Source organism: Ambystoma mexicanum, chromosome 4p, assembly GCF_040938575.1.
Source record: "Ambystoma mexicanum isolate Mex_15411 chromosome 4p, UKY_AmexF1_1, whole genome shotgun sequence".
In the NCBI taxonomy this organism is placed as follows: domain Eukaryota; kingdom Metazoa; phylum Chordata; class Amphibia; order Caudata; family Ambystomatidae; genus Ambystoma; species Ambystoma mexicanum.
In genome coordinates, this window is record NC_090927.1 from 576025249 (window position 1) to 576039341 (window position 14093).

Genomic DNA, 14093 nt, shown 5'->3' on the forward strand with positions numbered 1-14093 from the left:
TGGGTGACCCATACCAGTCATGACTACACAGCCTCACCTGATCAGAATACATCACCCAAGCAACATACACATGATTTGCACACACATGCATGGGCACTCACCGGACAATGCTTCAAGATCTGGTAGGTCTCCCACACCTCGGATCTGATCCTCTGTGATGAAGCCTCCAGGGACAGACTCAAGTTCAGTGAGTTGGTCGTCCTCTGGTGGAGACCCACCGCCAGTCACCAGAGTAGAGGCATGATTGGAAGCCAGCTTGTTCTTTGCTCTGCGTTTCAGGTCATTCCACCGCTTATAGCAATCATCAGCTGTGCGCTTCATGAATCCAAGGGAACTAATGCGGTTCGCGGTGGTCTGCCAGTGGGCCCTACGTTGAGGAGTCGTAGTCTTGCACCCTGCAGTCACCACCATTTCGCGGCTATGTGCCAACACATAGGCCACAAGTGCATCTAGTTTGGCGTCATTGAAACTAGGCTTCCTTGACGTGCCGGAGTGTGTAGCCGTGTCTGGGGTCCCAGCCTGTACTGCAAGAGCACCCTTCTTGGAAGGTGGTGCGGTCCCTGAGTGGCTTACGCCGGTCTGTTGGGTAGGGGCAGAAGCGCAGGTGGACTGGGCACTGGAAGTTTCCAAAGGCACAATGACCAAAGGTCTCACTGCAGGCATTGGCTGCAGGGTGATGTTGGCAGGACCAACCTCGGTGTGCTGGACTTGGACCAACACTGTCCCGGCTGGGAGACTCAGAGCTGGGGTGGATTGAGCAGCAGCTGCCCCTGCAGCCTCCTCACCCTGGCAACTTGGGGCAGCAGATGACATTGCTGCCACAGATCCGCGTTGCCTGGTGACAGCAACTTTCACCGCCACACGTGGCTTAGACTTGGTGACACGAAAGTCAGCCTGGGAGTCATCCTGTGCCGGTTCAGTTTGTTAGGCAGAAACCTGTGCAGTTCCCATGGGGACCACTGCAAAAAATGTAACACTACAGGTGTTGGCAGTACACCCAATTGGTAGCAGTCTGCACCACCCAGATTTACCTGGTAGCTGTGGCTGAGCAGTCAGACTTCTCTCAAGAAGAGTTAGTCAGTATATAGAGTATACACATTAGGTACAAAAATACAGTAGCACAAGCAAACACTGACCAGAGCTTTGATATAAAGTATATAATTATTTAAAAACACACTTGTAAAAATACACTGGCACTAATATGTCAAGCAAGTTCAAACACAGTCACTAGAAATATATACACCTCCCTGATTAATTATTCAACAAGTTTTAGGAACAGAACACCACTTATTATCAACACAGGTGGGAGCTTGACCAAGATGGCACTCCAATAATTATTTGAAAAGGCAGAAATAGTAAAGCACACAATACCAACACTTTTAACAGAACCACAGCAAGTCAAGAAAGGCAGAGTCTACTGTAGAGCAAAAAGTTCATAGGCCAGGCCCACTCTTGGAGAGAGCAAGGCGGAATGTGCCCAAGATCACACAGTTGAAGTACACTTTAAAAGTCTTTGCAGATAGTTCAAAAAGGAGTTGGATCAGTTCAGAAAAGTTAGTTAACAGGTCCCAGGTCACACCAGGCTAGAGAGTCAAGGATTTACGGGACACCTTGAACAGTCTGTTGCAAGGGAGACCAGGCGGGACACAGTACCTGAAATAGTGAGAAAGCTCCAGCGGGGGCAGTTGTTCCTGGCAGCGGGTGCAAGTCGTTGCTTCATCCAGGGGAAGAGAAGATCTCGACGTGGAGGAAAGCTAGAGTTCATTGCACTGCCAGGGAAGAAACCAGCCGCAGAGTTTCCCGGTTAAAAGGTACTACCCTTTTATTCGCGGTAGTGGTGAAACGTGGCTATCCAGCCGCCAGGGTGCTTGGCACGGGCGATTCGACCACGAGACGATCCAGGAAGGCGAAAAGAGGGCGAACTGGTTAACCCCACCAGCTCAAAGGAAGAAGACTCTCCAGGAAGAAGATCTGTCATTGGGAAGTGGAGTCTCAGTTCAGCAGGGCTCCACCGGTGGTGTCGTCGTTGCAGGTCGGCTCAGCTTCTCCCTCTTCGGATTCTTTAGGTCCTGTGGCGACTTCTGAAGTTCCAGTCCCCAAAGCCCTGTTTTATGCAGAAAGGCCCCATTCATCAGTCCTAACTGTCACTCAAACATGCTAAGTGGTGAGCCGGGCGGCTCACCACTGGGCCAATCACACAAGAGTGCGACTTGAGTTGCTGAGGCCAGGGTGCCTATTCCCCCTCCCACACATCCTGTAGACCCAGACAGAGTGGCACCACCTTTGGAGGCTTTTGTGTAGAAGCCCGCCAAAAGTGGAACAAAGGGCTCGACTTGGGTTGGAGTTACATAGGCGAACACAAACGCCATTTTAAAACCGAGTCCTGGCAAAAAGGGCCAACCGGGGAATAAATATTAAATAAATAACCCGGTGGTATCTTTAACATTGCACCAAAAGAGTGGTGCGTTGGGAAAATCCCATAGGAAATATTCCGGTGGAATATTTCGCGTGGTAACCACTGCCACCAGCCAGAAACTTGACGAGGGGGGACTGGACAGTGCCCCCTTGAAAAACAGACCCAGGGGCAATCGAATTACCCCTACCAGTACTTCCACAATATGATGGCTTGTACTGGTGGTTCTGTTCACAATTTGAGACTAGTAAAGCCAATGGTGACTTTACATGCCCTGGGAGACAGTAGTCAGTCCCAGGGTATGGAGTCTATGTTTGGGGGTCACTATGACACCCCTGTGTTACTGCACTGAGGGTGCTGTGTAACACATACTAAAAACATATGAAGCCCTATGGAGTAAAAGACCCCATAGCCCATAAAACACATTACACAGTCAAAGGACATTCTCAAATCATGCCTAAGAGTGGGAGAAAAAGAGTCTCACACATAAACCCCAAAAATCCAGCAAAGCTGCTGGGGGACTCACTAGGTTTGGAAAATTAGCCTTAACAGAGAATTCTCCCTAACACAGTTGACAATAACGGCCGGGTTGACAAGGGCTGAGCTGGGATGGTGTCAGCTACATTTCCACCCCCCCCCACCCATTGGGGGGGGGGGGGGCATAGGTGTCCCCGATTGGTCCTCCTCACATTGGCCTCTTGGGCCACCCTGCACATCCTGGCCCCGTCCCCCACCGCTTTGAGCTCGGCCACCTTTGCCTCCCTTACTGCTTGGTCACCTCCCAACCATGGCACTGATGTTGTGCGCATGGGAGTTGTAGTCAACAATTGTCCTGGGCAATTGGGGTGAAAGGGGTAGGGTACTAGATGGAATTCTTACCCTAGTGCTCTTGCAAGCCTGTCTGTGACCCCTGGGGGAAGATATGGCATTTGTAACGCGCCTATACACAAGTGTTTCAAGGCGCGATAACGGGTCAAGCAACGCACAGGCACCCCAAAAACAATATTTAATGTGCACGCAACCCCTGGTAGACCACGTGCGTGGAAAAATGAACCCGCACTACGCTGTGGCACACAAACACAAAAATAAGCATACGCGCGATACACGCAGCCTACAATGACCTCTGAAGGGGTACGCGACACACGAGACAACCACAGTTGGAAATTACGTGCATGACTCACCGTCTGCCTGGAAAAAAGAACGTGAAAAAGACGCGCTTGTGCGCGTTGGCAACACCACCGCCAAAAGAATTGAACGCTGTCTGAGTAAACAGCGAGTACGAACTGGAACCGTTGTGAAGTAATCGCGTGTGAACTGACAAGTACAAGAATCACCCGCTTGCTCTCCACAAAAAGCACGTACGAGAAAATGGCGTCATACGTGTGCCTTTTGAGGCAACCCACACGTGCAACGTCACTTACGTGCGTTCACACTAAGGGCCTTTCCTCCAATTGCACGCTGACGTGTTTTTCACGTGCGGATTCACTATGCACCCGTGTTGAGGGGAACCGCCCTTGCGCGTTACGTCACAGACGCGCTTAGGGTCTTTCCTCGAATTACACGCTGACGCAGTTTTTTCACGTGCCAAATCACTCCGTATCAAGCTGGCCACGCAACACATGGAAGACCACGCTTCTGCCTAAAAGGCCATTTTCCTACCCCCCCCAGAGCCCCGAGCACACTCCCACCTGCTATCTGCTGCTTCCTTCCTGCTGCCCACATGCACTGTGTTTGGGGCCTGCACGTCAACCATCTGCAGGGGTCTAGCTGCTGTGTCCACCCCTGCTGGAACAGAAGACTCCCGAATGGGATACCATCGCTCCACAGCCCAGCCCCAGGACCCAGTTGCCTACCCATACCTGCCTCGGGGGTCGCCGGGAAAACACCATCCAAGATCACTGGCGACCCCCAGCCAGAGAGGCAGAGGGCTAACAGCTTCACCGATAAGTTGACGTGGAGCAAGTTCTGGGGCATTATGATGCCCTCTTCACACCATCGTGCGCCAACAAGGAAGGACTGGAGAGGATGTAGTGGTTGCCATCAACGCGGAGGGGGTGGCAACCCGCAACATCAAACTAGTCCGGAAGCACTTGGAGGACTTCAGGTCCAAGACCCTCAACAAGGCCCGGCGCCTCTTGAAGGCAGAGAATGCAGAGGGGTGCCGGGTCAGCCTGACCAACATCCAGATGAGGGTCCTGGAACGCATAAGCCCAATGCTCCACGCCCAGATCCTTCAGAAGCAGACCCGTCTGGAGTTGAGCGGTAAGTGGCCATACACTGCTGTGTGAAACAGGGCATGTGCAGTGTGCTGGTAGTCAGCCAATTGCCTGTATGTGTGACATAGGCCATGTATGGATGTGTGTGTGCAGGGACATCAAGGTGCTGCATGCAAGACCAGGCATGCCTGAACCACATGGATGGTGGATGTCTTCCAATGCAACATGGGTAGCAGAATGCGGAATGCACACATGAATGCATGCCTGTCTCTGTTCTTGGACATGGATGGGGTGTGAGAGATGGGTGCTGCTGTCATGGACATGTATGGTGTACATGTCCGTGTCCGAGTAACGTTTGTGTGACTTTGAAACGCCATGCATGCATGACACATGTCCGTGACAATGTGTTGATTCACTTATGCAGTCTAGTCATCACTGCGTCTGTGGTGTAAGCGCCCTGACGCATGACCCTCCGGTGATGTGTGTGCATAGGATCAGTATGACCCATGATGCATGTGAGTTTGAAGCCAACATTTATGTCAATAGAGGCACTTGTACATGGATGCTGATTGCATGGGACGTGCCTGTTTCTGCATGTGTGTTGCCTGCATTGACCCAGGTGTTGGAGGGAGAGGATGAAAGTGACGTTTGACAGTGCCACTCATGTTCTATTGCTTCCTGTCTAGGGGACTATTGTACAGTACCCTGATGTTTGTGTTGTATGTTTCCCTCTACACAGCGTCGAGTGAAGAAGAGGGCGGAAACGGCGCTGTGGCGCAAAGCAGCGGGGATGCCTCCACCGGGCTGCGACGCAAGGCCCAGCCACCCTCCCAGGAATTGCCATCATCCAGGAGCGAGGGAGGGACTGGTGCCGCGTCTGCCACTACGGCTGCAGCGGAAGGGCCAGGTGAGCCCCCACAGGGGCTTGCAATGGCGAAAGATGGTGCAGAGCCATCCAGGTTGGTGGTCTACACAGAGGAGGCCGCTACTGAGCCGCACGTGGGGCCTGGTGGGGGTAGTACCACTGGTGCAAGTGGTGCAGTCCAGGGCCAGGGACAGGAGGCAGCACAGGTCGCCGCGGAGATGCCTGTGCATGTCACTGTCCCCGGCCCTGTGACTGCAGCACCATGCACCAGCAGGAAGCCCCGTCCCAGGCCCGCGCATGTAGGGGAGTGGGGGCACGTCATCTGGCACTCCACTACCTGCAGACGAGGAGACCCCTGACCGTATGGCTTCCGTCCTGATTGGTGTCGCGTTGGGCACGTGTGTCATTCGTGATGACGTGCGTGCTTCCTGGGGGGACCACACACGCCATCACGAAGAGCTGCGCGGCAACGTGGCACAATTGGGAGGGGCCCTGGTTGGAGGGTTCCTACATGTGTCGAGCACTCTGGCGGCCCTCTCCCCCTCTGTGGAGACTATGCGCTAGTCGTTCTCCCTGCTGTCTTCTGGCCCAGATTCCACCAGGGCCCCCTGTGGACCTGGCCCAACCAACGCAGCCAGCTTGGTGGAGCTCCCATCCCTCCCACAGTCGGGAGTCAGAGGTCCAGCAGGGGTGGACACCCCACCAACTGGAGACCAGCAGATGGGAGGATGTGCCGGCATCATCGGGCAGGGCACATGAACAGCAGCAGCAGGCTCAAGGTGGGAGCGATGATGGCTCGGGGCCATCAACATCAGAGGGGCAGGCATCGGCCGGAGGGCAGGAGGACCCTGGAATGGGAGTGTCTTCCGTGTGGCAGCGGTTGGGCCAGCGGATAGATGCGGAGCGGCGGCAGGCAGAAGAGGCGCGGCTCACCATGGTCAGGGCAGAGTTCTCCATGCGCCGGGCGTTGAGGCGGGCTGAGTGCCTCGAGGCAACTTGCAGTGAGTTGGAACAGGCCATGACTGCATCCCTGCGAGACCTCGGGGCCAGGGCAGAGGCCCGCCTCCGGGACATGGAGTTCAATGATGCCATGGCCATCACAGAGTGAGCCGTAGGACTTGCCCGCCGCCATTGTATATAGTTAGTGTTAGGTATCCTTTCTTTTTTGATTTATTTTGGGACACTTGGCCAATGCCCCACATTTTTGTATATAGTTCTTCATTAGGTAGGGTTTTTTTTTATAGGCTTCATTTCAATGATTGGGCACATGGATCCTGGATTTGTACTTTGTAAATAGTTCGACAATGGGGGCGACATGGCCAGGGTGGATGGGCTGCCTGCGAGGCATGGCCACGGGTGCAGGATAAACCCCTGTGTTGTGGGCTGCCTGCAGGGCCTGGGGAGGGGGGGTGGGAAGAGGGTACACCTGGGAGGACACACACTGCCAATTCACATTAGGACACCCCCGAAATACATGTACCCCGCTCGCACAAGGCTTATCGCGTGCGATACTCCCCGCGCACCCCTCAGAATACACGTACCCCTCTCAGCCAAAGCCCATCACGTGCGATTCTCCACGCGCACCCCCGAAATACATGTACCCTGCTCCCCAAAGCCTATCGCGTGTGTGAATCTCCCCGCGCGCGCCCCCCCACCCCCCAAATGCACTGCCCAGCCCTGTGAACTGGTGCAGGGTTAGTGCTGCCCTTTGCGCTGCATTGGGGATTTCAATGCCTTATCCTTGCGCAAGGGGCATTCTTGGGGGCGTAACTTGCGCTGCGGGATGTTCTCTGCGCCAGCGCTCAAAATGGCTTGGATATTCCATGAATACGTGGTGCGCCAGAATGCTGTTTAGCGCACACGGCTGGCACACGCAAGCTCTCTGCACTGAAATCTATGAATTACCCTGTTAAGCTACAGTGCAGTCTGGGATAAGTAGTATGTGACTATCTGCAACATGAGAAGCAACCTACATTCAGTGAACTGTAGCTCTCTGGGGACACCTCCACTGAATGTAGGGTTGCACGGTTGTTCAACTCCAGGCCTGATAACAGGTCAGATTTTCAAGACAAACTTCATTAATATTTAGGAGATAAATGTGCATACAAGGATTCTAAATGTATGCACATTTGTTCTCATGAATATTAATGAAGGATATCCTGATACACCCTCAGAATTAAGGCCCTCGAGTTGGACAGACGCAAGGAATTCTAGCATATCCAGCCCACTGGTGGAATTCATACAGGGCGAGGCAAACGCGATATGGGACAGACGTGCAGGAACCTTTACTGATTGAGGTGCAATGAATGCCTCTGGTGATACCAATAAGGAATGTGACATAATGCATTCTAGGGGATGCAGCCCTGTCCCATTACCAATATTGGGTAATATAGGAGACAAGTCACAACTCTTAATGAGAAAAATGCTTTGTATTGAAACCCTGTGGTGTTGGTTTACTATAAAATGAGCAGAAACCTGGCATTGGGGGGCAGAATAGGTATATGTTGGCAACTGTGGCATGATTTGGGTTGATCACCTACTCCTTAAGGTTCCCATCTCCAGCTACACTGGCTGAGGAGACAGAATGTTCTCAGCTTTGACCCCTGTTGTATGCAATTACCTTTGCAACTACATATTTGAAGGCACTGCCTGGTTTGATCTGATATGGCATTTATAACACGCCTGTGCACACGTGTTTCTAGGTGCCACAAGACAAGGGAGTTAATACAAATGGAGGGCAATATAAATTATCTTACTAGGCCTTATGTCCTTCAGATCGTGCAAATGCAACACAAGAAGGGCAGGGGGTGGGAGAAGGCCAGAGAGGGGAATATTGTGCACAGGGGAGGCTAAGGGGTAAGTGTGATCATGGCAGCAGGCTAAGAGTAAGTGCAGCCAGTGCTGCACAGCTCTGGTTAAGTGCAGGGACGCTATAAGGGTTACAGTTACAGCCCCTAAGTGTGCAGGAGGCAGTGCAAGGAGGACTGGTCATGCAGGAGCCTGGTACTCAGCGAGACTGAGGGTACCAAGCACCAGTCAGTGCAGCAGACAGGTAAGTTAGCAAGGAAGTGTGAGAGCAAAGTTAGAGGAGAAAAGGAAGGTCTTGAGCTGCAATCAGAACTTCAGGTTGTCCGGCTCAAGTCTGAGAGGGGCGGGAAGGCCATTCCAGAGGGAGGCGCCTATAGAGAGGAGTGAGAAGCGTGTGACCCAGAGTAGGAGATAGCTGAGCGAAGGGCTCCAGAAGAAAGGTACTTTGCACAGAGAGTTGGATGTAGTGTGGACCCAGACCCCAGATGCCTTGTGGATGATGCAGAGGGTCTTGAACTTGATCCTTGTAACCACTGAACCAGTGGAGAGTTTTCAGGGCTGGAGACATACGGTCACAGGGCTTGAGGCCAAGGATAAGTCTTGCAATCCTGTTCTGGATTAGTTGCAAGGGGCAAAGAGTAGTTAGGCGGATTGAGAAAGAGGCTGTTGCGGTAGTCCAGCCTGGAGAGAGCCAGGGCTATGGAGACAGTGAGCTTCTGGGATAAAGTGAGAAAGGGTAGCATACCCCTGAAGAGGTGAAGCTGGAAGTGGGCCTTCTTGGCAAGGTCCGTGATGTGAGGAGAGAAGGAGAGCGTGGGGTTGAAGATGACACCGAGGTGTTTTGCCTCACAGGAAGGTGAGGCTAGAGGTTGCAAGGAGGACGACTAAAGTGAGAGCGGGAAAGCAGGACACCTAATCAGAAGGATCTCAGTCTTACTGGCATGAAGGCAGAGATTGTTGGAGGTGCACCAATCCTGAATTGCGGATATACAGTCAGGAATGAGCGAGGGAGGAGAGGAGGCTGAGGGAAGCCTGAAAGAGCAGAGTGTCATCCGCATAACGCTGAAAGTTAGAAGAGAAGGTGGAGATCAGGTGGGCTAAAGGGGCCAGATAGACATTGAAGAGCCAGGGTGAGATGATAGAGCCCTGTGGAACACCACATGTGGAGAGATGTGGTAGAGAGAAATGACCCAAGTTGGACCTGAGAGAGTTGGTCCAGGAGGAAGGAGGTAAGCCACACCAGGGCCTGATCTGTGATGCCGAGGTTCTCGCAGAGAAGAATGATCAGGGTGTCATGATTGACCATGTCAAAAGCAGAGGAAAGGTCGAGGAGGATGAGGACAGAAGAAGAGCTCGAGTCAAGATTAGGGAGCAGATCTTCACGGGTGTTCAGGAGAGCAGTTTCCATGCCTCTGGCTGCTCTGAAGACAGACTGATGATCATGGAGACAACCAACAGCTTCAGTGTGGAGAGTAAGCTGGGAGATTTCCAACTTTTCCAGGAGTTTGCCCAGGAAAGGAGCGATAGAAATCGGGTGATAGCCAAATAGGTGGGATTGACAGAAGGATTTTTTAGGAGGGGAGTGCACAAGGGAGTGTTTGAGGAGAGAGGGGAACCATCCAGTGGCAAAAGACTGATTGCCGAAATCGGCCAAGGCTGGAGCGAGGGTGGCAATGCTGTCCTGGATGGTTCTGGAAGAGCAGGGGAGCACCTGTTTGGATGAAACTATCATAGATCGGCCTTGTCTAGAAACATTGTCAGGTGTTAGAGAGAAGGAGAGGGAGAGGTGGCCTTAGAGAGGTAGAAGAGGAAAGCGAGGCCAAGATGTCCTGAGCTTTAGTGGTGAAATGAGAGGCCAGAGCCATACAGAGCGCCTGGGAGGGAACAGGAGAGGTGGAGACTGCAGTAGGATTGGCCACTCCTTGCAGATTTTAAAGAGTTTGGCTGTTTTGTTAGAGGCCGCAGAAATGCGGGCTTGAATATGGACCCTCTTCTTTGAGAGGACTGTCTGTATTACCTTTGGAGTAGGAGGCAGGCCAGTTTGTCAGAGGATGTGCCCGAAGCCCTCCACTTCCTCTCAGCGACCCTGCACTTGTGTTTCAGGGTGGCGAGGTAAGAGTCATACCAAGAGTTTCACTTTGAGGTAGGCTTCTCATGACAGGGCCAAGGATGTCCAAAGTGTTGGAGACAGAAAGATGCATGTCAGAGAGGGCTATGTCAGAATGGGAGTCAGCTGCCGGAGTAGGAGGAGCAGAGAAAGGAGAGGCAAAGGCATCCACCAACACTCGCTTCATGGGCCGAATGACCGAGAAGGAAGGTGGGCCGGACTGGCCCACCGGGACACCGGGACTTTCCCCGCTAGGCCTCGGGGCATAGGGCCTCTTTTGGGTCGTGGCGGAAGGATACATAAATCCTGAAGGAACACCCAGACCAGTCTGGATGGTTCGCATCACGCTGGCTGCTGCAATTCTTTTCCTCAGGGCCGAGGGGCTAAATGGCACCTGTGCATTTATTTAGGGGCACCGCCCACCCCGGGGAACCGCACGTGCCCTGCAGCCAGACTGTCTCCTGACTGGTGTGCTCCCATCACATGCACACATTGCGCAGGTGCTGGCTGCGCAGCAGGTGACGGTCGACCTCGGTGCTGCTGTGCTGACTGAAGACGACTGACGAGGTGAGCAGCTTGGGACGTATACTCACTGCACCGGCATTTATTCACAGATTTATGATTTCTTTTCAGGTGCAAAACTGCAGATCAATTAAACCCCGCACCTGGCATGTGCATGAGTTGAATTACACAATACACTTAAACCAGCATAACGCATAATCTTCCTCCCATCCTGAGCATCACTGGGAGGTGCACACTGGGAATAAGGCGGACATCACTTCACTGGGAGGTGTGCAGTGAGAATACGGTGGGAAGGGGTCTAACGAAGGCTGTCAGTGGCGCACCAGCACTGGGGTTGGTTAATAGAGGTTACTACTGAGGACCAGTTAAGAGTAAGCCAGGGGTGCATGGAGGTGGCTAATGGGGGCATGAGTCAGGCATGGTATGTTACGCTTGAAGGGTTCAAATGAGGAACCTGTGCTAGGGCAGATGTTTGGGCATGTAGGCTAATTGGGTCTGGTAAAACTGAGCTGCAATAGGATGCATAGATGTTGGTCAGTGACTTGTGCTTGGGAGTGCAATGAGGCTTTTAATGGAGAATTAATACCAGGGCATTATAAGAGTTAGACTGCTTTGATTAACTAGGTCAGGGAGTGTGGCACTGAAAGAAGCTGGAAATGAGTGGTGGGGGTTAAGAAGAATGGTGCCGGCGAAGCGCATGTCTATGAATTTCCAATCCTAATAGCACTTAATTGTATGTAATTATGTAGCGCTTCATGCCAGGTTCTGACAGCTTCTAAGCGGTATAGTAAATAAAGTCTGATGGCAAGGCACAAAGGCTGTTAATGGTGCAGTTGCTGGGGGAGATGAGGGTGTGCAGATGCTCGTCATCTGTTTGTGGCCGTCTCCCTGAATTCAACATGCTCTCCAGGGAGTGGGTGAGTTTGCACGTTCGCTTCCTTTGCTATCCCCATTAAATGGATAGAAGATTCCACACATTCTGACTGCATACGATTACAAACAGTCTCACGGATGTCTCCCTAATTTGAATTTTCAACTGGAAATGTCCTGAAATGAATAGATTCACACAGGGACTCAGTCTAAAAAATGATTTCAGAAAATAGTCTTCCTGAACTCAGTCTCCACAACGGAGAAATCAGCCCATTTGTGATCTATAGAGCCAAAACCCCATAGTAACAATCTGCTTGAAAGCGTGCAATGTAATTAGATTACTACCACCATTCTGCCACATTCAAACCACATAAAGCATAATACTGCACCCACCCTGGCAGGAGATGTATCACACAGAAATGTCACTGTCATGCCAAATTATCAGTGCCTACAGCAAAATAGTGTGCCCAGCCTGAGCATGAGTTGTATTGATTAATATTTCCGCTTCATGACACATTATTACCACAGAAAGCATAATACTGCTAGCCTAAGCATGAGTTGTATTTCATAGTATTTCTCAACTGTGCCACATAATACTACACACAGCCTGAGTTTAAATTAAAGCAAAATCATGCTCCCACCCTGAGCACGAGTTGCATTACACATTATGTCACCTTCACGCGAGGTTATCACAGCATTAAGAATAATAATCGTTAGGCCCCTTTAATTCCCTGAAGAAACACGGGAGCCTCGTGTCTACTCTTGGGCCAAGGGTGTTAATTCCCCTTTCCTCTCCCTCCCCAGAAGAGTTTTATTATATAATATTGCACGTTTCGTTTGTGCCACATGTCCACTGCAGAAAGCTTACCACTGCGCAAAGCTTAAGCATGATTTTGATTAGATAGTTTTGGGCAGAGGGCACGAGAGCTTTTTGAAATGTGTACCTAAGTGGGGAAATGTGTGTTAGACGCTCCTTGTGTGGACGTTTAACTTGGCAGTAGTGTTGCCTGCCTAGGCTTACTTCTGCTGTTTGCACGTTTCTTTGCCCATAAGCCATAGCCCCTGATCATCACAAGTGTAACCAGTGACCACCATTTAATGTAACCCAGAGACTCAGCTGCGGTTGACCTCCAAAAACCACCCTGATTTCCTAAGTGGATGTTCTCTTTCACAAATAACGCAATTAAATGCATGATGCATTCATACGCATGTTATGCATCACGTCCTTTAAAATCATAAGCTATTGGGGGGAGTGGCATCCAACGGTGCAAGGCCTACTTGTTAATTTTTTAACTTTTTCTCGTGCATTTACAGGCACTGCGTTTCGATACTGTATGACAAATCAAAACACTGTGTCGTGCTAATGAGATGTGCAACACAGCAGCTGGTGTGTAGAAAAACACATTGGGCCTCATTACGAGTTTGGAGGTAGCCATGGTGCTTTTAGCAGCATGGTTGCCTCCAAACCGAGCTCCATTACCGGGTCATTCCGACATAGGAGGACCCGGTAATTCCTCCTTGCAGGAACCATTCCCCATTCCCATTTGAGCCCCCATACATATTTCAGATGAAAATGTTCAGTTAAAGTAAGTGAGCACCTACCTCAACACCAGCTGCTGCCAACAGCCACCGCACTGACTCCATCCGGCCTCGTCCATTGAAATAGTAAAGCTTGGGTTTGCAAGCCATGATTTCCAAGTTTCTGGCAACCTGTCACATTAAAGAAGAATGCACATGTTAAAAGCACGAAAAAAGCTAAGGTCGTCAGTGCCGATTTCTGCTGCATTGCCAAGGGCGAGAGTCTTCTCAGACCTCTAGAAAATAAGGATGGTCTGCTGATGTTAAAGTGAGGGCGTGGGCAGAGCCTACAACAATTCCCTATGCGAATGCAGGACGAACATACTCACCCATAATACTTAAATGGTTAACCCTTCCCACCCATTCCTAAATGTTATGTATGATGCTATGCATAACAAGAATTTGCCAAAAGAAGACACAGATCTAACGTTTTAAAAGATCAAATAGTACGACTGCTGTTCCTATTAACCATGCCCATTATCTCTAGATCCCCAGATCTCGTCCAAGCCAATAAAGTGTCTCCATTTCCAAACAGAAAGCCTTGCTGCAATTACAAATACTTAAAATCAGTCCCTGCCAACACAGGAAATAAGAATGGCAGTTTATTATTTTTTTTTACAAACTTTATTTTGTTTTCAACTCAAGAGCGCAGTTACATCCACATTTATGACAACAAACATAGCAGTTTGAACCATTTCTTTACAATTTTCAATA

The 14093-nt window shown here is 51.0% G+C and overlaps 1 protein-coding gene across 6 annotated transcripts in view; it reads right to left on the reverse strand.

The window, feature by feature from the left end:
• LOC138453358 (glutathione S-transferase A4-like) overlaps positions 1 to 14093 on the reverse strand; it is a 549822-nt gene that overhangs the window by 399782 nt on the left and 135947 nt on the right. For all 6 annotated transcript variants that reach the window (XM_069606115.1, XM_069606114.1, XM_069606113.1 and 3 more), the window contains one exon: positions 13404 to 13511. In XM_069606115.1, coding sequence (XP_069462216.1) covers positions 13404 to 13490 — 87 coding nt within the window. In that variant the 5' untranslated portion in view covers positions 13491 to 13511. The remainder of the gene's footprint in view (positions 1 to 13403; positions 13512 to 14093) is intronic.